Source organism: Danio aesculapii, chromosome 25, assembly GCF_903798145.1.
Source record: "Danio aesculapii chromosome 25, fDanAes4.1, whole genome shotgun sequence".
NCBI classification, from domain to species: domain Eukaryota; kingdom Metazoa; phylum Chordata; class Actinopteri; order Cypriniformes; family Danionidae; genus Danio; species Danio aesculapii.
The window spans coordinates 13277188-13304658 of record NC_079459.1 but is presented as its reverse complement, the minus strand read 5'-3'; the positions used below and the strand labels follow the sequence as shown (position 1 = coordinate 13304658).

The 27471-nt window shown below is 35.0% G+C and overlaps 1 protein-coding gene across 5 annotated transcripts in view; it reads right to left on the bottom strand.

Moving 5' to 3' along the window:
• The window catches only part of cadps2 (Ca++-dependent secretion activator 2), a 351417-nt gene that overhangs the window by 295612 nt on the left and 28334 nt on the right, over positions 1 to 27471 (bottom strand). For all 5 annotated transcript variants that reach the window (XM_056451362.1, XM_056451364.1, XM_056451365.1 and 2 more), the window contains exon 2: positions 4795 to 4908. In XM_056451362.1, the coding sequence (XP_056307337.1) occupies positions 4795 to 4908 (114 nt within the window). The remainder of the gene's footprint in view (positions 1 to 4794; positions 4909 to 27471) is intronic.

Sequence of the window (27471 nt, the reverse complement as noted above, 5' to 3'; positions counted from 1 at the left end):
TAGTATATTTTGACAAAATACTGTACTATTACACTTCCATAACATTAGTTTGCTGTGAATGATGGTATGAACTGGCCATATGGTGCCATTGTCAGTGAGAGAGTGTGTGGACTCTACCGTCATCACGGTGAGTTAACTACAGTGACTTACTACAGTTATGCCAAGATTAAAATATAAATGAACACTAGAAGGACAATTGAAAGAAACGCGTTAAAATATACAGCGTTTCTTGATCACCGTTAGTTATTTATATATATATATATATATATATATATATATATATATATATATATATATATATATATATATATATATATATATATATATATAAAACATATACTCAGGGGATGTGTAGCTTTTGACCTATTACTTTTGTCCTGGAGCAACACAGAATTTTCACATATTTGTTTATGAAATTATAAAATGTTTAGATTGGTGCAATTTTTTTTTTACATTACTTAAGTATCTATAACTTTTTTTCATTTTGAGCATACTAAACACTAGATGATGGATAATAAAGCCCAGAGTGTCTTCTTTCCAAAGATACATAAACTGTGAATGTAGACCAAATCATTCAGCAACTGTTAATGTCTAAGTTTTGGAATGTCATTTTTGAGAAAATGCACCTGACTGTGAGGGAGAGAAGGACATCGACAGCCTCTGAAAACTTTTTACAGTAATCTTACTTTGCATGCTATCTTCATCAAATTTGAAATATAAACTCATGGAACACTTGGCTATCAAGTCATATTTTTTTCTAGGACATTACATTAATGTTTTCCTGTGTTCATATATGGATAACAAATATTGAACACAATACAAATTTTTGTACACAACACAAAACATAATGCATTACTTTTTATATTTTTTTAACATGTAACTTCATAAAATGATACATAATTTGTGTTTGTAGCTTACTGGAGTCAGTAACTGTTACTATTTAAAGTTACGTAGGTATAAATCCCCAAAATTGAGGTAACAAGTTTAAAACCTTAACAATACCCATCCCTAGTTTTGAGATGATCACCTTGCAGGAGCACCCATGCTTTGAGTATGGCAGCAAAACAGCAGTTTATTATTTGTTAATCAACTGTATATGTTACTCATGAAATATGCTTAATGTCTCTTTTAGTTCGTTTAGGATAACTTCAAATAAAGAAAACTGTGAAATGTACGACACACAAAAGATGATATTATCATAATTTTGAGTTTAAGTAAAAAAAAAAATACAAATGTATTTAAACTTCAATTTGATAAAATCAAGTTGGACCAACTCAATTGCATTAAATTGTGTAAATATTTTTTTAGTTGGTGCTAAACAAATCCTGCCCTCAATTAAATTGAGTTTACCCAATAAGTTATTTGTATGTGTGTGTGTGTGTGTGCGTGCGTGTGCGTGTGTGTTAAACCAAAGTTCCCGTTTACTCTATAGACATATATTTGCAATGCCTACTGACAGCTCGACCAAGTCCTATCTAAATTAATCCTGAAATCTCAAAAAAAATCCTCTATAAACGCTCAATTAAAAGACGCATTTCAAGTCAATCACTAAATCTGAATTGACCTGTTCCATTAAAGAGCGTTCCATTAAAGGTTCCATGTAAGCTGTAATAATTTTTTTTTTAATTATTATTTAGAATAAAAGGAGAACCACATCACTCGCTCTAGTTTACTCACAGGATCTTTTTCCTCTCATGATTTATTTACAGTTGAAGTCATAATTATTAGCCCCCCATTTATTTTTACCCCATTTTCTGTTTAAAGATTTTTTTAAACACATTTCTAAACAAAAGTTTTAATAACTCATTTCTAATAACTGATTTATTTTATCTTTGCCATGATGACAGTACATAATATTTTACTTGATATTTTTCAAGATACTAGTATTTAGCTTAAAGTGACATTTAAAGGCTTAACTGGGTTAATTAGGTTAACTAGGCAAGTTAGGGTAATTAGGCAAATCATTGTATAGCAATGGCTCGTTCTGCAGACAATCGAAAAATATATAGCTTAAAGGGGCTAAATAATTTTTAATTTTCCGCAATAAAACAAATAAGACTTTCTCCAGAAGAAAAAAATATTATCAAACATACTGTGAAAATTCCCCTGCTCTGTTAAGCATCATTTGGGAAATTTCTAAAAAAGAAGAAAAAATAAAAATAAAAATTCAAAGGGGATCAAATAGTTCTGACTTCAACTGCATATTTATTGTTTTGCTTGAGTTCAATCTTTTGAACTTGCATGGTAGATTCCAGATTTTTTTTCCTTCTTTTTTGTGATTTTGTATGTAATTTACTTGCATATTATGCATACTAATGAACTCTGTGTTAGGTGTGAATTCAGCATAACAGACAGGATGAGCAGAGAGCTAAACCATAAATACAGAGGTGCCTAGCTGATTCTTTTCCACAAATTCTTTGATATTATAAAAAATGTCTAAGCTTAAATATGCCTATACTTCGCTACAATAAACAGGCAAAAATAATACATGAGGAGTAGTCTGTGTGGATACATACTATTCATACATTTGCTGAAATGTACCAGTATAACCTACTAATTTCACAAAGATTATGATGTGTCTGACGGATATCATGACAGAAGAATAGTACATGTGCAGTGAACTACTCATTTATAATTTGCAATATGTAGACATATGTTTTAAAGTCAATTGATCATTTGCAGGCAGTTTGATTAAAAGGTGATTCAACCAATCATAATACACATATTCTGTGCCCAGTAACTGTCTGGCCCTTTTTTCCTTCAAGCAATCAGTCAGACTAATGAAGCATAGTGGAGTAACATCAACGACAGCCATGAAAAATGGTGAAAATGAAACCCTGAGAAGTGAAATGGACATTTTTGTGTGGACATCTGCCTCGCCATCAGCTGTCACAAGATTAAACACAAGGACTCAAAACTGATTAACTAATCTTGTCTGTTATTGGACCAATACATTAACTTTGTAACTTTAGTTTAAAGAGATGTGAAAAGAGATGTGATTTGACAAAACCCAGTGAACTGCTTGAAGACTCGGAAGATGAAAGGTGAGATGAACAAACTTAAACCAGATAGTCTAGAGACCCAGATAAACAATGAATTCATTTTTACTGTCTTTTATAATTTTATAGATGCACCATTGTCATGTTCAAGATGACACATTTTGCATGAGTTTGTGAATTATGTGTAATTATAATCAAATGATAAACAAATTTCCTATCACTAGACTTGAAGGCAGATGATCAGGTCTTCTTCTATGTGAAGTCAGTCATTTTTCCAGAAATTATTCACTATTTCCCTGGGGAGTGCACAAATTGATAGGGGACCACTACAACTGATACTTAAAGTTTGTCTGAGAAAGAAGGAAGATGGAGAGGTGGTTGCGAAGGGTCAATTCCTTTCAAAATACAGTACGTACTCACAAAATGTGTGATTTTTAGGGGTTTTTTTTGGCTTGGCACACATCGCAGAGACAATAAACACTCACCGGGCACTGTACAACTGCTTGTTAACGCAAATTTCTAATCAGCCAATCACATGGCACCAACTCAATGCATTTAGGCATGTAGACATGGTCAAGACGATCTGCTGCAGATCAAACCGAGCATCAAAATGCAGAAGGAATGTGATTTAAGTGACTTTGAATGTGGCATGGCTGTTGGTGCCAGACGAGCTGCTCTAAGTATTTCAGAAACTGCTGATCTACTGGGATTTTCATGCACAACCATCTCTAGGGTTAACAGAGAATGGTCCGAAAAAAAAGAAAAAAAAACAGTGAGCGGCAGTTCTGTGGGCGCAAATGCCTTGTTGATGCCAGAGGTCAGAGGAGAATGGCCAAACTGGTTCGAACTGATAGAAAGGCAACAGTAACTCAAATAAACACTCGTTACAACCAAGGTATACAGAGGAGCATCTCTGAACACAAAACACGTCTAACTTTGAGGCAAATGGGCTACAGCAACAGAGGACAACACCAGGTGCCACTCCTGTCAGCTAAGAACAGGAAACACCACAAAATTCACACAGGATCAGCAAAATTGGGCAATAGAAGATTGGAAAAACATTGCCTGGCCTGATGAGTCTCGATTTCTGCTGTGACATTCTGATGGCATGGTCAGAATTTGGCATCAACAACATGAAAGCATGGATCATCCTGCCTTGTATAAATGGTTCAGGCTGGTGGTGTAATAGGTGTGTGGGATATTTTCTTGGCACACTTTGGGCCCATTAGTACCAATTTAGCATTGTGTCAATGTCACAGCCAATCTGAGTGAGGGCTGTAGCTGACCATGTCCATCTCTTTACGACTACAGTATGCCCATCTTTTGATGGCCACTTCCAGCAGGATAAGGCACCATGTGATTTAGTGTGAATCATCTCAAACTGGTTTCTTGAACATGACAATGAGTTCACTGTACTCAAATGGCCTCCACAGACACCAGATCTCAATCCAACAGAGTACCTTTGGGATGTGGTGGATTGAGAGATTCGCATCATGAATGTGAAGCAAACAAATCTGCAGCAACTGTGTGATGCTATCACCACAATATGGACCTAAATCTCAGAGGAATTTTCCAGTAACTTGTTGAATCTATGCCACAAAGGATTAAGGCAGTTCTGAAGGCAAAAGGGGGGTCCAACCTGGTGCCAGTAAGGTTTATCTAATAAAGTGGCCAGTGAGTGTATACTTGTTTAAACTTTAAAAAAAAACAACATGAAAAAGTCACTTTGGCAATCATTGCATCCAAATATTTCAATGATCCATCTAATACAGAAATGAAGATCAGAAAGTCTTGCCTCATAGTAACTGCGCACAGCGTTGCAGAAAGCCTCATCAGCGACAATCTGAGTCTCTCCTTTTAGGAAGGCCTGGAAGCGCTCCTTCACCACCTGCAGCTGTTGCTTGTTCAGCTGAAAGAAGAAAAAAAAAGTGAAAAACAAGGTAACATTCATTAATTTACCTTCAGCTTAGTCCTTTTATTAAAAAAGGGGTTGTGAAATTAACCACCAACTTATCCAGCATGTTTTAAACATCAGATGCCCTTCCAGCGGCTACTCAGCACTGGGAAACATCCATGCCCCCTCACATTCACACACACAAACTACGGTCAATTTAGCTTATTCGATTCACCTGTAGCGCATGTTTTTGGACGGTGGGGGAAACTGGAGCACCCGGAGGAAACCCACACCAACATGAGGGCTGTTTCTTAATTCCAAGAACGCAGAGAACGAACTTGCGTTCTTGTAAAGGCCGGTCTTGCCAGATGTCATCGGAAGAACGAACTGAGAAATGAGAGGCTGTGTTCTTCCTGATGGTCACATGACCTTCACGCAATTTTAATGAAAAATTATTTAAACATTACAGCATTCATGCAATGATTTATTGTTTTTCCCCTTTTAAAAATATATACTCTGCATAAAAACCATTATAAATATATGTTGCACAATATAAATAAAACAGATTTTTTGTGTTCAATCCTTTATTAAGATTTTCATGGCAATGTTTACTTTGAACGTCTCATTTAAGGAAAATTCTTAGATAAATAAGTTATATCTCTGAACTTCAATAATAAATCTATATAAAACGCAGCGCTTCCCACCTCTAGTCACAATGACTTCTAGAGCGAGTTCGGTGCTCAAGTCTGCATCAGTGCGTCCTCGATATTAAGAACACCTCTGGGAAGTTTCACACGTCCTCCGTTCTTGCGGTCTTGACTATTGGAACTGTATTGGAGTTGATGATGACGTTACACGAGAACGCAAGACCGCTGAAGAACGCATATTGAGAAACAGCCAAGGACAAGGTGACATTATTTTCTTTAAAAAAAAAAATAAAAATTATCATAGAAGATGGAATTTTGTAATGCTTGTTATCACAACAAATCAACAGTGTTGAGCATGTATTCATAAAAATGGCATTTACTGCTAAAATGCTATTCTGAAACTGCAATTCAATAGCAATGCAGATAAAAATGGCTTTCTGTAAGTACAAACAACCACATTTTACTTGTATGTATTCATGAAATGTTGTTTGTTGTCTTTTTTTTTTTGGTATTACTGATGTTTTGGTAATGAACAACAAGTAGAAAAACACAATTTTTTCCCCATCCTTTAATGTGCTACACAAGCTGCAGCAAAATCAGCAGGAACTAAGGAACAAACACATTTCATAATGTTCTAAAAAAAACATCTTTATTCAAAATAGCAGTTTTTTATTCTCCCAAAAAAAACAAACAAAAAAAAAAACATTAGTCACAGCTTTGATGTTGTTTTGGGGGATTCCAATCAAATTTGCCCACGGGGAGTATGAGAGGAGGCTGCTTTAGAAATCAGGGCTATTAACTGCTTTTCTTAGACATCATAGTTATGACTCATCATACATCGACATCCAGGATAGCCATTTTGAAAACTGGCATTTGCAGAGAGCTTCTAAAGTAAGCCTAAATAGAAAGAACTGTCAAGTAACAGTGCTATGAAATATAAAGCTGCCGATTACATGTTATGCTCATATTTCACTTCAAAATCTAAAAAAACACTGCTATTATTATAAATAGGAATGAATATCTGAATGAATTGAGGATGTGGGGGCGTCACGGTGGCGCAGTGGGTAGCACGATCGCCTCACAGCAAGAAGGTTTGAGGCTCGGCTGGGTCAGTTGGCATTTCTGTGTGGAGTTTGCATGTTCTACCAGTATTTGCGTGAGTTTCCTTCGGGTGCTCCGGTTTCCCCTACAGTCCAAAGACATGTGCTATACTATAGGTGAATTGGGTAAGCTAACTTGTCCGTAGTGTATGTGTATGAATGAGCGTGTATGGATGTTTCCCAGTGATGGGTTGCAGCTGGAAGGGCAGCCGCTGTATGAAACATATGCTGGATAAGTTGGCGGTTCATTCCACTGTGGCGACCCCAGAATACTAAAGGGGCTAAGCTGAAAAGAAAATGAATTAATGAATGAATTTTTTCAGGTCTTTAAGTCAGGTTTCAAAAAGTATCATTCAATCGAGACCCACTTGTTAAAGTTTTAAATGATATTTTGCTTACTGGTGATGCTGGAGACTGTGCAGTGCTTGTGCTGTTAGATCTGAGAGCTGCATTTGACACATGCCATCTTGTTGGCCGGCTTAGAGCATTGTTTAAAGATAAAAGGAAGTGCCCTGGATTGGTTTAAATCCTATTTGTCCAATCGCAGTTTTGAAGTCACCATTGGTGAACATTGATCTGAGGCAGCACATTTGTCATGTGGCGTTCCCCAGTGATCTATTTTAGCCCTTATTATTTTCTCCTTATAAATGCTTCCTCTGGGCTCTGTTTTTAGAAAACATGGTCTGTCTTTTCACCGTTATGCGGATGACATCCAAATCTACCTACCTTTAAAACCAAGTTCAAATGGGCTAGAGACTCTTATGCTATGCTTGTCAGATGTGAAAGCTTGGTTGTCTGAACTTTCTAGATTTTAATGAAAGACTGAAATAATTCTGTTTGGCCTATTAAGCTCTTCTAGAGCACTTATAGTTAATTTTGAAAAATTAAGTTTTTCTATGAAGCCCTGGGTAAAAAATCTGGGTGTTATTCTGAATGATGACTTGAGCTTTGACAAATAGAATGCAGTGGTTAAATCTTGCTTCTTTTAGCTTTGACTTTTAAAAACAGTTAAATCAATTCTATCTAGAAATTTTTTTGAAAAAAATAATCCATGCTTTTATTACCACTAGATTGGACTATTGTAACTCATATTACTTTGGAATTAGTCAGATAACCATATCCGGTTTACAATTAGTTCAAAATGCTGCAGCAAGGCTTTTAACCTATACCAAAAAACATGACCACATTACACCCGTTTTAAGTTCTTTGCATGGTTGCCTGTGCACTTGTGTCACTTTTTAGATTCTTCTTTTGGTTTTTAAATTTCTAAATGGCCTGGCACTTTTCTATCTGTCAGACATGTTGTTTGAGCATCAGCGTGGTTGGTCTCTTTGGTCATCTAACATCTCTGAAATGAAAGGGTGACCATGCCTTCACAGTAGCTAGTCCTAGGTTATTCATCTCTGTCGGTATTTAAATCTAGGTCGAAAAGGTACCTCTTTGGCATTTTAATCAATGAAAATTGTTCGTTTTAGTTATATATTTTTATATTTTGTCTTTGTTGTGATGTGTATTGTGCAGCACATTGGTCAACCTCTGGTTGTGTTTAATATTGTGCTAGTGTTATATAAATGAAATTGACATTGACATTGGTTAAAGATATCCTTACAGTATTTTTTCCTTAATGTTGGCATGAATGGCTTCTAAAAATTCAGTTTTGCCATCACATGAATACAGTATATATTACTTAAAAATGTATTATATCTTTTGATTTTGGACAGTAGTCCTATTTAGACCGGATTTTAAGATTTTAGAAAGTATTATATCAATTAGGTACAATACTTACAAAACAACCAATGACAGTTGTGTATTGTGCGTTTTGGTCCATAACAGTTATAATTAAAGTATAATAGGTTGAAAATGCAGATATATTCTTAGCGTAAATATACAGAAGACTAAGGAGTCACATTTGTTTGCAAATGAAGCACTTTAATATTACACAAAGGCTAAGAATCCAAATAGCACACAGTCAAGCCAAAATTATTAGGGACCAAAAATGGCAATAAAATCTTTTATATTACCATTTTTTACACAAATGATTACATCGAAGTCTGAAAAAGCTGTGTAGTATAAAGTTGTCTAGCAAATAGCTTTTGTTTATTTTCCTTCATGTCGGAGGCATAGCGAGCCCTCAGGCATATGTAACAGATACTAAATGTGCTACAACAGTCAACGGATTTATAACCACTGTAAATTCCCACCGAGTTCTAGCAACCTACGGGATGTTCCTGATTTGATGTCATGAATCTGTCTAACATCTGAAGCGATGCCTCATAAAGTCTTTAAATTAGCATTCTAGCACACATCTATTTCTAAAAAAAACAAAAAACAAAAACAAACAGATCCCATGCAGATTCAAACACATAACTGTGTTGTTTACCATGTTCTGAGTGCGTTTCTGGTTGCAGGCTCTCATTATGCAGTCATCAGTAAGAGCCATAGAGCACTTGTGTGTGACATCACCACTAAGTACACTACAAAAGTACAGCACATGCATCTCCCGTATATAGCATTCGCTTGTCGTCTCACTTTCAGCGGCTTAATCACTTTCTGTTGTGACTGATTTGGCCTTGTCGCTTCATGAGTATGTGATCCAGTCTCTCTTGTTTGTACAGCAATGCAGCGTGTTGACAGACACTCTAAATATCTCTCACAGAGGCATGGATTGAGGTGTAAAGAAGAAAAAAAAAGGGAGCAAAGTATAGTGGGTGGCTGTTTTGCACCTAATGCCGAGTTCAGACTGCACGATTTTCAAAGAAGTCATGTCACAGATGTTTTCACACTGTATGACTATCTGAGGTAGCGTTTCGTCGCTGCTTTGTTTACACAGCAAGATGGATCGGCGACAGGGTTTCATGACTTTACAATAGCAATCGCTGACAACTCAGTCCACAAACTACAGCACACAACTAAAAACACACACGAGAAGTGACATGGAAACAACGCAAGGTCATGTAGTTTATCTTTTGTTATTAACTAAAGAGAAAGAAGCCTTTAGTGGGGTAGAAAATGTGAATATTTTGCTCAACTGGCTTTAAAGGGAATTAGAAATTTCTTCTCAACTTTTTTTCTTTTTCGAACTAGTTGTGATATTGCTCAGGTGACAAGTCAAAAAGACATGGCGCTGTGATTGTTACTCAATAAGCATCGATTGTTACTCAATAAGCATCGATTTAAAAAATTCTGCCACTATTTATAGGGCTATTGTATGTTAACAGCTGCAACAAGGTTCTAATAGTTAAGATTATTTAACTGAACTAAACTCATGATAAAAACACTTTTTTTTATTTTAGGTGATGTTAATTTCTTAGTTAATGCCTAATAACACATTACAATCATAGCATTAATCTGATTACAAGTTGTAGCCATTTAATTAAATGCAGTTAATAACTAATAAAATATATTTGTATTTTTAACTATTAATAATACAGTAATTGCAACAAATCCGAGTTTTCCCACTTTTCAATGTTGATTCCAATTCATTAACTAAAATTTTGTAATGAGACATTATTGTAAAGTATTTTATAATCCTTCTGCAATTCCTGGGCAGGAAAATAACTAGCATTGACAGGCACATGTACGTATGCTCCCAAATTCTCTTCATTTGGAAAAAGATGGACAAACCTAAGACTTTAAAAAGATGTAGCAGTGTTCAATGTTCCAATTTCTTACACGCCACAATGCAAAACCTTGAGTCGAACAACGCTGCACATTTTGTCTGGGATGCAGAATGCAGACAGGATAGGATTAACATGATGTATGGATATTGACTACAGCAGAATTGAATGTCACTCCCAGCTTGTGTTCTGCTAATGTGAACTGTGAATGGAAGTGAAAGTGTTGCAAATGAATCAAGCATTGTGTACTACTATTTTTAGAAGCTGGATCTCTGTGGCTCTGAACCAAAAGCAATACCAATATCATTTTTAAATATAATGATTATATAATTTCACATATTTTATTTGAAGTTTCTTCGTACAAAGGTTATACACAAACAAAAAAAATTAATACTCTCATTTTAGAATAACAACTGGATTTTTTTTTTTGTTCTGCGTTTCAAATGTTGCAGAACATTCAGAGATAAAACTAAACTAAATCAGGTATGTCTCGTGTACATCTCTTATATATTAGTGGAGATTCTGCTGTTTTTTCTGACCATAGGTTTACATGCCATGCTTGTCTCACGTGGACGTTTGTAATAACTAAGCCTTGTGGTTAAATAAAAAATAATGAGCTCAGACTGAGAAACTAGATATAGTGTTGGCTTCATAAGGATTACTTTATCAAACAATATTTGCTTTCAACACACATTCTCTGCATTTAAAAGTAGACATTTCAAGCTTTCTATAGATACAGTATATGGCTCATGTCTGTGTGTTTTGTTTTTCGCATATATGCGGTTGCAGACCCCAGAGGCATAATAATTTAGTTAAACTAAACCATCAGTAAGATGGCAGCACTGTCATACATTGATTTCAATGAACAAAAGCATAGAAAGTTGGAAAAATTGGAAACACTGTACAGTGCATCCAGAAAGTATTCATTGTCCTTCACTTTTTCCACATTTTTGTATGTTACAGCCTTATTCCAAAATTGATTAAATTCATTTATTTCCTCAACATTCTACACACAATACCACATAATGACAATGTGAAAAATATATATTTTTAAATTGTTGCAAATTTATTAAAAATAAAAAACCTGAAAATAATATGAACATAAGTATTCACAGCTTTTGCTCAATACTGTGTTGATGCACCTTTGCCTTGGCAGCAATTACAACCTCAAGTCTTTTTGAATATGATGCCACAAGCTTAGCACACCTGTCTTTGGGAAATTTTGCCCATTCCTTTTTGCAGAACCTCTCAAGCTCTATCAGGTTGGATGGGAAGCAACGGTGTTCCGGTCTCTGTTGGAGATCTCTCCAGAAATGTTCAATAGGATTTAGGTCTGGGCTCTGGCTGGGCCACTCAAGGGCATTCACAGAGTTGTTTTGAAGCCACTCCACTGATATTTTGGCCATGTGCTTTGGGTCATTGTCCTGCTGGAAGATGAACCATCACATGAACCTGGCATTCACTCCAAAGAGTTCAATTTTAGTCTCATCAGACCAGACCATTTTGTTTCTTATGGTCTGAGAGTCCTTCAGATGCCTTTTGGTAAATTCCAGGCGGGGAGTGGCTTCCGTCTGGCCACTCCACCATAAAGGCCTGATTGGTGGATTGCTGCACAGACAATTGTAATTCTGTAAGGTTCTCCTCTCTCCACAGAAGAACGCTGGAGCTCAGACAGAGTGATCATCGGGTAATTGATCACCTCCCTGACTAAGGACATTCTCCTCCGATCACTCAGCTGAGATGGCCGGCCAGCTCTAGGAAGAGTCCTTGTGGTTCCAAACATCTTCCACTTACGGGTGATGGAGGCCACTGTGCTCATTGGAACTTTCAGAGCAGCAGAATGTTTTCTGTAACCTTGCCCAGCCTTGTGCCTCGAGACAATCCTGTCTCAGAGGTCTACAGACAATTCCTTAGTCTTCATGCTTGGTTTGTGCTTTGACATGCTTTGTCAACCCTGGGACCTTATATAGACCGGTGTATGCCTTTTCAAATCATGTCCAATCAATTAAATTTACTACAGGTGAACTCCAATAAAGCTGCTGAAACATCTCAAGAATGATCAGTGGAAACAGAATGTACCTGAGCTCAATTTAGAGCTTCACAGCAAAGGCTGTGAATACTTATGTACATGTGATTTTTCAGGTTTTTTATTTTTAGTAAATTTGCATAAGCCCCAATTAATTTTCCATAATTCAAGCCTTTCATAAAATGTGATGACACTGTGTAGCTACAAGTAATGACAACCCATAAAAGACAGCGCTGACTAAAATAATAAGGTAATTATAAAAACTCACCTTCTGCAGTTTCTCTGCCAATTGCTCTGAATTTAAGAGAAAGGCTAAATACTTTGAAAGTGTGTATCATTCTTACCTATCCAATTTTATATAAATATGATTATATTTCATTCATAATTAAAGGTGTTCAAAGAGGGTGGCACCCAAAATTTCCTCATTACCTCTATATTCTCTAATATTATTGTGCTGCAAAAACATTTAGTCGTACATTTCGTGTTTACTCTAGTTCACACACCCAGAAAGTAGAAAGCACAACATATGCGTTTAATAAGCATCATTAATCCTCCTAAAGGGAGTCTGAGTGGGTGATGCTGCTCACTTAATACAGGATTGGAAGTTTCATTGCTATTACTTCACATCACTAACGTGTTGTTCGCATTGTGTCTGTTTTGTCATTCTTAAAATTTATTTATTTTTTTGTTCTCTTTTCTCACATTCTTCTATTGACAGCATTTTGCTTTTGCCACTCCCTGATCATAACAACCCCTTCACATCGTCATGGCAACATCATCCACTGTGTGGCAAGAGAAAGCTTCCAAGGACCAATCTGGCTGCTGCAGCAATTCAGCTGCAGTAAGTTGCTTTCTATTATATATATATATATATATATATATATATATATATATATATATATATATATATATATATATATATATATATATATATATATATATATATATATATATATATATATATATATATATATATATATATATATATATACACACACATGCATACAGTTGAAGTCTGAATTATTATTATATATATATATATATATATATATATATATATATATATATATATATATATATATATATATATATATATATATAATGTTATATATTTTTATTTTATATATTAAATTTTTAAATAAAATTTTATATCTATTTATTTCATATATATATATATATATATATATATATATATATATATATATATATATATATATATATATATATATATATATATATATATATATATATATATATATATATATATATATATATATATATACATACATACATATATATATATGAACTAATATCAGTGAAATTGTAAAGTATATGCAATGTTGATTACTGTAGTCTAGCCAACATAGCATTATTGGTTTGGTTTTAATGTATTAAGTTAATTAAGCTCATTCATTCTTAAATTTAGTCAACTTCAACCATTGCGGGAAAAAAAGTGGTTGCTTTATATAGGCTCTTTGACTCTTCAATGTATGCTAATTTCTCTTTAATTGCTGTAATTGTGTGTTACAACAATTAAACAAAAGAAAATACAATAATGGTGCAACATCATCATGAGATGTTTGGTTTTGACAAAATCTTCTCCTGAGTATGACTGTGATGATGATGGTGTTAATTCCCTGTACTAACTACCATAAATCTTTACTTCTACAGAATACAATTTCGTAGTGCTTTGATCGTGTAATAAAAACATGTTTAACATCTGAGCAACTTTAAACACGCAGACATTAAGGTTGGGCGATGTCAACCAATTTGGCCTACGTATGATGTCAAATGTGAAACATCGCGATGGACGATGGCATCATCGATGTAGGTGGCGGTGAATTAATTATTTATAAATAATTAGTTAATTCATAATGAACTAATTGTTTGTAGCCTACCGTTTCAACTAACTGACCCACATGGTCTTTGTTTTACCCATAACCAAATCATAAATAAATAAAAGTTACACACAAATTACAACCTGTCAATCACTTTTTCTGCGGGACTCTGGCATGAATAGGCAGAGTGATCGGTGTCGTTATAATGGTGTCGACAAACTCGGCTGGTAAAAAAGGTGCACAGCCAACAGCAACCAACCAACAGTATCTGAGGTTTTCCCTAAAATTAATTCAATTCAATTCAATTCACCTTTATTTGTATAGCGCTTATACAATGTAGATTGTGTCAAAGCAGCTTCACATAAAAGGTCATAGTAAATAGGAACAGTGTAGTTCAGTTTGTAGTGTTTAAGTTAAGTTCAGTTTAGCTCAGTTCAGTGTGGTTTAATAATCACTACTGAGAGTCCAAATACTGAAGAGCAAATCCAACGATGCGCAGCTCTACAGATCCCGAACCATGCAAGCCAGTGGCGACAGCGGAGAGGGAAAAAAAACTTCACTAAAGGCGGAAGTGAAGAAAAAAAACCTTGAGAGAAACCAAGCTCAGTTGGGCACGACCATTTTAATTTCTCCGCTGGCCAAACGTCTTGTGTAGAGCTGCAGTCTCAGTGGCGGAGGCTGGAAGCTGGCTTCAGCGAAGACTCGTCTGTCTCTGGAGCGTCACAGGAATCAGTCTCATGTAAAATTACTAAGTACAAGCGTGAAAGCGAAAGATTGAAGCAGTGTACTGACGCTGTGACACGTTACCTGATACCAGATAGTCGTTAGATAAAGCCAAGATTAATTAAATATCACGTTTAACAACTATAGTGCGTCACGATCCAGCGGTACATCCTTGATAAACTGTCCAACATGCACTGCTCTCTGGGAGTTTTGTGCTCAAAGCACCCGCTGACTGCCTGGAGCTCAGATGTGCGCATACACTGCAGCGCATGGCAGAGTGTCTGTGTGTGGTCACATGATGTGCGTTTTCAGCAGTATAGTGTGGACGGAGATCTTTTCAGAAATGCTAGGTGAAACACCAGTTTGGACGTAGATCGTTTTTGTTCTAAAATGCCATTTTAAAACTAAGACATATTAGTGTAAACGGGGTCCCAAGAGTGTATTTTCGCATCGGGGATGGACGATAGCATCGCCTATTGACCCAACCCTAACAGACATCAACAATGAGCATATGAATCTTAGTGATGTTGGCATGCTGCAGTGCATGCTAAGAGATTCTTAAAAATATATATAAAAAAATGATAATAATAAATCATCGGTGACTTGCAACATGCACTGCAACAAGAAACGTGTCACAATCGCTGAGATGCATATGCTCTTTCTTGATGTCTGTAGGTTTTGAGTGATTCTGATGTCTAGTGTTTTTATTACCTGATGAACGTGTTGAACTGTACTCTGTAGAAGCAAAGGATTACAGTTTATAAAGAAATTAACACCATAATTAACACCATAATGTCAAAAAAATTAGTGAATTAAACTATCACATGATGATATTATTAATTTTTTTCTTATTATTATTGTCATCACAACCATTAAAGAGAAATTGACAAGAGCATTGAATAGTCAAAAACCCCAAGTAAAGACTTTTCCACAAACTAACAGTTTTGACGTTTAACAAAAGTGTTTTCAATACTTGAAATTCAATACTTCAATTTGACGTATGTAGTCACAAATAGATTAGAGTGATATATTAAAATCATGTTTGAACTACAAATGTGCACTGTGTTCATGAAACACATCCTAAGCATTCCAAGATTATTTGACTTGATTAGATATGTTGAAGCACTCTTCATTCAACAACAACAAAAATTCAGATTTTTGCTTACTTCAAATTACTTGTTTAAAATTAGCTTTTATTGCTGGAAATTTTTTTTGCTCGATTGAGTCAATAAACTAAAAAAAAATATTTTTTGGTGACTAAAAAAAATCATTTAGCTTAATTAACTTAATACATTAAAGGGGACCTATTATGCAAAAATCACTTAAACAGTCCGTGAATATAACCAGTTTAAATGGTAAACAGTTATTCATTTTATTTTTCATTATCACACTTGATAAAAACTATCTGCAGAAACACTTTGATTGACATTCCCCCTTTGTACATTTCATAAGAAGGGAAGGGCCCCGCCCATTAGTGACGATCTCTCACTCATTAGCACAGGACGTTGGTCTTGTTTTTAAATCTGCCACTATGCTGATACATTTGTAGCTTCGCCTTCTTTTGAATAGAGGCCTGGAAGCACAATCTCATTTGAATTTAAAGTGACAAAGGCCCAGTTTACACTGAAAGTTAAATGTGACCCAATTCTGATTGTTTTGCTCAGATCGGATCAGTTCTATGACCGTGTAAACACAAAAAACACATGCATTTGGATATTTAGAGTTCTGCTTCAGGCCTCCTTCATATGTGGAAATTAATCAGATATAAATCGCATATGTGACAATGCAACTATCATGTAAACAGGCAGATCGGATTTATTGAGGCATTCTGTTTTGTACGTCATAAAATTGCAACAATGTGGTACTTTTAATGATGTAGAAGGAAAAGTGTGTGTGGAGACGCCGACGCAGTAAACAACAACAACAGAGGAAACATGGAAGAGGAAAGTGGTCAGTGGCAGAAGTTACCTGCCTTCTGTTATGGCCCTTTCCTTCCTTTTTCGCCTCAAAATCATTTTAAAGTTGGGCAAACTTTGCATATTTCGCAGAGCTTAAAGCAAGATAATTTCTTTCATGGTGGCTAGTGGGTTGCAGATGCTAGAACCCGTCTTTACGCATGTGCGACGTCGTAAATTGTATGACAAATGTAAAAACATAATTAGGATATGGATCACACTTAAAAGAACATGTAAACTGACAGGCAAAAAAAAATCAGATATAGGCAACCAATCGGAATTGGGCATCAAGACCAGTCAGTGTAAACTGGGCAAAACATTATTTGTGGTGTATTTTGAGCTTAAACTTCACATACACACTCTAGGGACATCAGATATTTATTTTACATCTTGTAAAACGGGACAAAATATTTCCTACTAATGCCTACTTTTAATTTGATAAAAAGTTATTTCATTTGACCAATAACAGCTGAATTAAATTTCTTTGAGGATGTATAGTTCCCAGCATGCTTTGCATGGGACTGTATTAAGACGGACAATTATAAACTATAAACGTTATTTTAGATGCTTTAAAATAAATGCTTGTTAGAATTTAATGGTCACTTAATTTGGGGATTTAGAACTAATTATTAATTTAGGTTTTAAGTTTAGAAGTTACCAATGTGCAGAAGAGTTCTGAGATCAGACTTTTCCCACAAAGTTATGTGGACCCTGTTGATGTATAAAAAAAAAATAAAATTAAAAAAATTTAAAAACTTTTTTTGACAAATAATTTATTATTATTTATTTTATAAAACTTATTTGTTTGTTGTTTTGATTGCAGGATGTGTGTGGTCCATTCCCAATTCTACTTTTGTACCCCTAAGCCTTCCCCTTCCCCTTGGCCCTTGAAACATAGTGTGAAGGGGAAGGGCTTCAAAATTTACCCCTAAGAAATGGGACAGCACTACAAAACCTGCACACGTCGACATATGTCATCGTGATCTCTTGTTTCATATGAGATCGATGATGGTGACTGCTTTAGTTATTCCAGTTGCTTTATTTTTTGGTATTCATCTTCAAGAAATAACTGAAGGCAAAGATATCATGTTATCAGAATGATATAATGTGGCAATAACACCGTGGCCATATTAATTTTTTAAACAAACAAAAACAACATTAACATTATACCAGACACTGTAAAAAGCTCATTCCCAGCCACTAGACTTTTATGACCGGGTATTTGAGTGTCATCGAGTGTCAGATGTGAAAGTATGTTGTGAGACTGCTATACAGGAGTTATTATTATGGATTATAGATGGCAAAATTTAGCGGTTCTTATTTTAGTTTTTTAGTTTTTTTTCTAAGCATGATGGTAAAACATGAATGCTCCTAAGAGCGTATTAAAGCATATGCTTGTTTGTTGTAAAAATTGGTAATAATGAAAAAATATATACTTTGTGCATCTCCTTACTTCAGTGTGCAACCATGCTGCTATTGTAGATGGTGTATTCTGGGAAATTTTCGTACCCCTTGGTTTTGAGTGTGGTCCTGAAAAATCTCAGTTTCAAAAGCTATCCACTGTAGCCCTTCCCATTAGCCCTACACCTTCAAGCTAAAGAAAATTAGGACACCCCTATGCAGTTTATTTATAAGGATAGTGCCCAATTTAAAATAATTATAATTTCTGAGAGACGGTGCATCAGTGTCAATTAGCCAAAAACAGTTCAGCCTTATAATCTTAAAATGTCAGCAAAATCACCTCGTTTGTCATCACTTTATACATTACGCTTGAGAATCATTCAAACACTAGCTGTAAAGTGACATTGGTGAATTAATTACGGCTTCTTCTGTCGTCAGTTGCAGATGTGAATGAATGGCGGAGGAAAGTAGTTCCTCATACAAAAGAACTCTCCATGTTTGATTTTCCTTTTTTATATACAAGATTGTCTTGTCGAACTGTTGAATACACGCAATATCACACTCGTAGCAGTGCCCTATGGCTGTATATCAGCACTGGTGGGACGCTAACGCACGCCTCCCACCAGTGCTGATATACATTCATATCGCACTGCTACTTGTATGATATTGCTCAACATGACAAAGCATCTGCGGTTAGTTGTTCACATACCTCATAAATATTGAATTAAAAGAATGGCATGTTAGGTTGATTGTGCATCCAGAGTGCAACCAACAAGAGCATGCTGAGCAGTTCAGTGTTATTTTTTATTTAAATACCTTGAAGTGAAACTAAACTGCATTCTCTCCGCCTCCTCATTCATAAACAGCGGGACGCGCTGCTAAAGCATGCAGGAGAGACGGCTTTACACTCAGTCATTCATAGTCTTTGCTTTTGTATTGGAGTCGAAAGAATATATTAAAGTAGAACTAGGGCTGGGTGATAATTCAATATCGATAATTATCACGATATAAAACTTTTAGGTAAAACGATAATGACAGTTCGATAACTGCTTGATTATATTTACGCACTATGCGTAAGCCTGCGCAGGCATTTTGCAGCCTGCCCTTCCGAATGCCGCACGCAGTATACAAGTGTACAGCCATACAGTGTTAGTTGCACTTGAAGGAGTAAGAAAAAAAGTCGCAAACATTGTTGACAAGAAACGTCACTACTTCAGAAGTCTTGAGCTACATAGTTTTTTTTTTTCCAGACACAAAACAGAGCAATGTGCACTGCAAACTGCGCAGACGACTCGTGCAAAAGCAGGCAACACCACATCCCAGTTTCATCATTTAAAACAGTACCACCGTTATGAAGATGCTAAGAAATTACAGACTCAAACAAGTGTTGGTAAACCAGCGCAACTACCCAGCAGTTTCATGTCATCTTTTTTGAAAGCCGTGCCTTACGAAAAAAAACCTTGAAAAGACAGAAGATAGACAACACAATTTCAATGAACACTTGACGCTTGCTGTAAACTACATTTACTACTGTAAACTGCATTATTTAAGGGCATTTGTTACGACATTGATAGGATCTTGTGTTGTCAAGCTTATGTTTCCTTTTTTATATTAAGATATTTGTTTTAAATCTGTAATACCACTGTTGTCCCTAATTGACGGTAAAACAACAAGCCTTTATATATTTAAAGGACATAATCACTGAGGAGAAATCAGATGCTTAAAACATAATCTTTAAAACAATGACATATTAAAAATGCAGCAAATATATGACAGATGCTTACAACAACAGTGGATCATTATTTAAATCCTTATTTTCCAAGGAGTAAAGCATCATCCACCCGCATTTGTTTAAGATGGGCACAAACAAAAAAATATAGGCCTATATATTTCTTTGAAAATGTATCTTTTTGCAACGAATTTCGTTTTGTATAATATGTAACTTAATTTTGATGTATTCTGTTGGTCAATTATCTACAGCATAAACAAGAACGAATAACATCTGAGGCGAAGGGCTTTAAAACAAGCCCGCTATAGGTTAAGTTATATGCTTTAGCGCTAAAACAATCCATCAAACTGTTTTCACGGTTTCAGTTTAATTCGTTTAAAGAAGCGGTTTGAGTAGCATGAGCTGGACAGTCTTTACAAGCTACAGCACTAATAGATTTCTTGGGTTACCTCGGAAGAATAAACTCAGTCTGAAGGATGAAGCTTGTTGTGTGAAAGGAGAGGCTCCACGAATGTCTCGCCATGATGTGCGATTTATAAAATGAGAGTCTGCATAGGCCTATTCGTGCCAGTCTGTCAGACAAAATTGGTTAAAACAACCGAGATCAGCGCATAACAGTGTTTTATGCATTCCGCAATATGCGATGTCAACATGTCACTTGATTATGTAATGCATGGACATCTATCACAGCGCAAAGCATAACTGAACCTTTAAATTTCCACGCTTAATCAGTCATCGATAAGGTCTATCGATTAAAGGGTTATTGACAATGGATAATCAAGTAATCGTTAGCATCCCTAAATAAAATATAAAGGATATTTCACCCTAAATTCCTCATTAAAAGGAGAGTTCATCCAAAACTTAAAATTATAACTTTTACTTGTTCCAAACTTGTTTCAGTTTTTATTTTCTGATGTTGAATAATATACAATAACTTGTAGGGTAATGTATTTGGTTGTTGAAAACTTGAACAGTAAATGCTGAATTAAGATGAATGCTGAATTAATTTCTTTTGTTTATTATCTTTTTATCTAAACATTTAACAAAATGTGATAAATCAACTGCACAAAGCGATTAGCAAGCTGAAAATCCTATAAATTTGATAGATATAAAGATTTTACATATATCTTGATAATTATCAATATCGACCGATATGAAAAAAATGATCGTGATAATTTTTTTGCCATATCGCCCAGCTCTAAGTAGAATGTTCTTTTAACAGTCCCAACATGTTTAATTTTTTCTTTTGCAAAATTCCTGTTATTTCTCTTCTGCAAATTAGATTTTTTAAAATCTGCTTGATTCTTTTAAAACCGAAAGCAGCGCCCATAAATTGTTGTTTTTCTGTAAGATGCATCCTTGTGAATGTTTTATTTTATGTGTATAGTCTTTAATGTGTTTTTTAACAATTTATCCTGGAAAATGTGGCATGAGAGTGATGCATGTGTTGGATGATTGTGTTTTTTCAATTCCTGATCCTTTAAAGTTTAATCAAATACAGATAATTTAATTACTTTCGATGTGCTAAAATATTGGTTAAATGGATGTTATTTAAAAAAAAACATATAAATATACATACTAAAACTGTAAAAAAAAAAAAGTGCATAGTCTAATCGGAAATAAAGTAAATTAGTTATTTATTTCATTATTTAATGCATAAAATATTTAGATTTTTTTTTTGTTTAGAGTTTAATTGATCTGAAACTTTTATTTACATTTTCTTTTCTTGTATCTAATAAAAGTTGCATTAGATTGATGAAAATAAACCTGAATACCATGAATATCGTGAACAGGGCCACAATTACTTTTTTTACATTGAAACCTATGCGTCAGAAAAAAAAGCTTAGTCTCCGCGAATATTTGATCAACTTAGAAAACAAATGTTGTCTGGCTTAGTGATGTTAGTAATGCATAGAAAAATGTAAAGCAGAATTTGTGACCCTCCCACTGTTGATAACCACTTTGTGGTGGCTTTTAAGGTGGTTAATGAGGTTTGTTGTGTTACCTTGGAAAGTTTGGATTGAACAGGAACAAAGGCTACCTGATCAACATTGCATTCCTCTCGAAAAAAAAAAAAAAAAAAAAACACTCGCGATTTAGACAAAGTCACCTCAAGCTTGTGATGCGGTACAATCCGTAAACTCCACCCATTAAAATAATGGCTTTGTCTTTATACTGTAAAATTGCGACGATATTTAATTATTGATCGTAGGCCACAAATATCATTATCGTGATAATAATACGATTAATCGTGCAGCCCTAGCATGGATCAACTCTTTTTGAAGGACATGATGATTTTTTTTTCTTAAATCCAAAAACGTTTATAATCTCATCTGAAGGAGGACAGTATAGTGCCCCGTCAGTATACTAAATACTTTGCTAGAACACACGAAGACCAAAGGGTGGCCACCACCATAATTAGTGTCACTTACACCTCTTTCGCCAGCAATATGATTTTTCCATCCAAGTTTCAACCATGTTTCACATAGCTGCAAGGTGAAAATTAGAGAATAACCTACAATTTCCAAAATTTCAAGGTCAATGCTTAGTTTTATTTGAAGTCATCTTAACAGGAGGATGACAGCTACTTAAACATATTACAGGTTACATTCTGAAGCACAGTATAATACTTTAATGAGACCTCTGAGTTATTGATTTTTAAAAATCTGGTGGTGAACTCTTAAATTATCCAGCCAAATTAACTGGAATACTAACTTTCTAGTTTTCACTGATTAACTGACCAAAACCCACTGACAGCAGGTTGCAAATATAAAGTAAAAAGGGATGAGCCTTTCAGCTATAGCAAAAGTAGTATGTTGATTTCTGGAATATTGTATTTTTACAATGTCGAACTCATTCCAGTCCCAAATAGGCTGGTTGTCCATGAAAGAAAGATGTACAGGAGGACAAGATCATGTGAATCCCAAGAGCATTCGGTTCCACACTGCAAGTGGAACTGCTTGCCAGTTCAGCACTGAACAGGATCTGTCGCAACATACAGAGTTTCACTCAGTACGTTTACATAGACACCAATAATGCAACTTTATTACGATTAAGACAATACTCTGATTAAGAGTCTACCATGTAAAAAGCTATTTTTGAATAATTTAATTTGACTAAAGTCATAATTGAAGTAAACAGAAATTAAATTAAGACATGTGGAGTGTGACGATTTTAGTCACATTATTGAAGTGCAAAATTATTACCGTCATGTAGGACTTTTTGCCACATTTTGCGACAGGACAGTCCTTACACACACAGCCATTTGTACACGATTCTCAGTAAAGCCACCATACACCGTGAAATGCAGAAGTTTTTTGTCTCCCATTCGGGGTGCGGTATGAAATTCCATTAAAACAGCACACATCCAGCAGTTCATTGTCGCATCCAATATCTCGTTTGTCATAGGAGGCATGCATGAAATGTTCCTGAATGAAAGTGAAAGTGCCAAACTGCAACAAATTAAAAAGCAAACACATGAAATTACATGAAACTCAGGAGGAAATGTGGATAGTGCGCTGACGCAATGACGTTAATCGAATTATGTTCTATAACATGTAAAACGGGATTATGAAAGGAAAATTCAAAAAGTAACTCATGTAAACCCCCTTTCATTATATTATTGTCTTATTCCGATTAAGGCAAATTACTCGATTACTGATGTCCATGTAAACGTAGCCATTGTTTATAAGCATCTGAATTAAAGTCCACTCTACAAGGATAGGGAGATACAAAAAAGGAGCACGTTGTTGGGACAGAGCATTGGTCCAGAGCTCAATGACTAAAACAAGTTTCGTTTGGGTTTGAGGGGTAATATTATGTTCTTAATCAAATCAGGAAAACCCAAAGTGTGTACAGGAGTTAGTGAAAAGCGGAGGAGTAATTGTCATGTTTTAGGGGATGTTTTCTGCAGGTGAAGTAAAGCCTTTTCTACAGCATTTTTCTCCTTTGTGTTCCACTAAAGAAAGTTTGGTTTTGATCAACAAAAGCATGAGCAAATAGTGGTTTCATTCATTCATTTTCCTTCGGCTTAGTCCGTCATTCATCAGGGGTCACCACAACAGAATAAACTGCCAACTATTCTAGCATGTGTTTTACGTAACGAATGCCCTTCCAGCCACAACCCAGTACTGGGAAACACTCATACCTCTCTTATATTATCACACACTCTTACACTATGGCCAATTTTGTTTATTCAATTCACATATTGCATGTCTTTGGACTGTGGGGGAAACCAGAGCACCCGGAGGAAACCCACGCCAACACGGGGAGAACATGCAAACACAGAAATGCCAACTGGCCCAGCCGGGACTTGAACCAGCAACCTTCTTGCTGTGAGGTGACAGTGCTAACCACTAAGCCACCACAAAAAAAGCCCACAGTGGCTTCTCTCACCCCTACAAATACATTTTGATTTTTGATTTTTTTGTAGCAGTTTATTTGGAAGTGACAATTTTAATTATGATTGAGCGGAAACCTAATTCGAAAATATTTAATGCAATATACCAGTTTTACCTGCAAATTTAATTTGCATCTTTGGATGGGAACATGGCTAATGATGGCTTATAATTTTTGTACTCAAATTACTAGATCAACAACAACAACAACAACTAGTACACTGTAAAACCAGACAGCCAACTTTATCAAATTAAATCAGTGTAGTTAACTTAAAATTTACTGAAAGTTAATTCTACTAATTTGAGTAGAGTTTTGGACTCAATTATGAAGTTATTGAGTTAATTAAATACCTCATTACTTCAACTTAAATGGAATAAGTTCACAGTACTCATATAGATTTGTTTTTTAATTCAAACCGTTTGAGGAAACTAATTGTAACAATCCATTTGAGTTGCCTTAACTTATTGGGTTTTACAGTACTCAGTTGGTTTGAGTTCTCTTCATTTATCAGGTTTTAATGAGCTCAAAATGGCTTCATTTACTCAAATAAATAAGTTGACAGTACTCATTAGGATTATCTTTTGAACTTAAAAGGTTTGTTGCAATCGGTTTCCTCAAACGGTTTGAGTTACCTTAACTTTTTAGGTTTTACAGTGTATGAGTTACAGTGTGGGGAAATATATATTCAAACAAAAATGTCATGAGGCTCAAGCAAGTGCACGAGACTATCAAGAAACAGGTGTCACCAGGCTCTCCGCTCCCAAGTCTTGAAAAACATACACTCCTCCTACTAATCAAACACGCACACACCCTCAACAAACATGCCTCAAATGCATTTCTTCACTAAATCCTAGTGTAATATAATAGAAGACTATCATAAAACAAATCAACCTACATACCACTACATATCACTGCAATAATTGAATTAATTATTACTTTACTGTATAGTATAGAAAGACTAAACAACATGGAGGAACAAATCATTGAATCACTCATTGAATCGATGCCCTTGTAATAGTAATGTCAGATTAAAGTACCTATTATTTAAAGCTGTAGTGAAAAAAATGGTTGAGAAAACGATTCTGTATTCAATCTGAGATTTTGAAAATGCTTCGCTAATCTCTTGAATATATTCGGTTTAGTTTTGAACAGTAAATGGTGCTGTATGATTTACAAACAGCCATACTCTGCTTGCATCCACTTCTTTACAAATACCTCCTAAATAATCTAAAATAATATAATAATATGAAAAACTAGGGCTGGACGATATGGCAAAAATTTATATCTTGATATATTTCTTAATTTTGGTCTTAATTCCGATATCGATATGGACAATTATAAAAAGCCAGGAAAAAAATCTGGCAAGAATGCACACAATAAATGTCTGTACCCACAAATGTCTCTAAACTGAATTTGCAAAGTCTATAATTACATCCAGGCTCTTATAACTTTATAAAAACGTGAAAAAATGTGAAAAATTATCAAATAAATAAATAAAACATATATATAAGCTGAGGGTTCTGTCTGTCTATTTATATTTGTGTATAATTACCTAATTAAGTTAAAGGTTTAACATAAAATATTTCTTATATATTTTATATAGTCTATATATATATAGTCTAATATTTTATATTATTGTTTTATATAACACATTTTCATTATTTAACAGATTTAATACCTGTATTAATCAAATTCTTTCTATTTCATCAGCTTTGCAATAACCTGATTCCTGATAAATATATTTGTGAATTTTATTTTGTAAGTTTGCATGAGTGCTATATGCCAGCATGCAGCGAGTTTATGTGTATGTGAGTGTTAATTTGGGTGTTTATGCGAGGATGGATTTTATGGAAGGACCGAGTTTATATGTACGTGCGTGTGTATGCATGCATCAAGTTTATTTGTATATGCGCAAGTTTCATACATGTTTTGAACATTCAATAGTATAGGTGTATATGCACGTCACGTGTTTTATGTATGTGTTGATAAGCGAAGTTTGATTTAAATCCTACACAGCGTCTCATAGCATCTGTGTTTGCTTCATTGCCTTCTCTTCTGACACCGCTGGTTTCGGTGTCGGGAGGATGGCTTAAACTTTTATGATGCTCTGTGGATATTCAGCTCATGAATGCGTTTACATATCTATGCATGCACCACACATGCTCACCAGAAAAAGTCCACATGAATAATGTGCCGACAGGTCATTTCTATGTAGTATTCTTGTTCCTGCTGCTTGCAACACCACTACAGTGCTGTCATGGCAACACTAAAATTGCACCTCTTGTGCTTTTTTTAAGTGTAATTTGAGTTGGTTGGTTTAAATTTTAATAGTCAAATCACTCTATATTATTTAATAAAATAATAAATTATTACAATGCATTTTTAATTTCAGCTTTCTGCCAAGTCAATCTAGAATTTTTTACTTCAAATTCAGCCCAGAATTTTATTTCATTTGGTTCACTGCTTTAATTTAAAAATCTTTAATGTTCTACTGAAGGAAAAGTGTCACAATGAACTTTGACAGCCTGAGGTAAAATAGTAATAGTTAATAGATTTACAACTCTGCCAAGCTCACAAAATGGATTACATCCTTGTGACAAATACTCTATATAAGAATCTACAATCTCTAAATATCACCATACTGGCTGTAATTGTTCTTCAAAACAAACATCCACCCCTAAAAATTCCTATAAGGATCAACTGGCAAAAACAAAAAAGTCACAGAGAACAATTGGGAGTGAAAAGAAAATGTGTGAACGTGTATACAACAGTGATTCCCACCGGCACCATTGAGAGCTAATGGAGAAGAAACACAGCCGACATTTGTCACAGAACAACATGCAGTGCTAACAACCCTGATGACTGCTCCTGTCTCCGCCACGAGCCTTTGTTCAAGCCCATTAGTGGAAATGCATTGTGAAATGGCATCAAATAGCCACTCAAACCTTAGTGTTCCTTACATACAGGTTTGTATTGTTGTAAAGCTCTACACTTGAGAGAACCAATGTAACTTTATAAAATACAAGCACATGTACTCTTTAACTGAAAGTTATCAGTACTACTTTCTGCCAGAGACCTAAGGTCAAAGAGGAAATTCTAACACTTGCTGTTTATTCAGCCATTTCCTTTCCATTGTGATCTTCA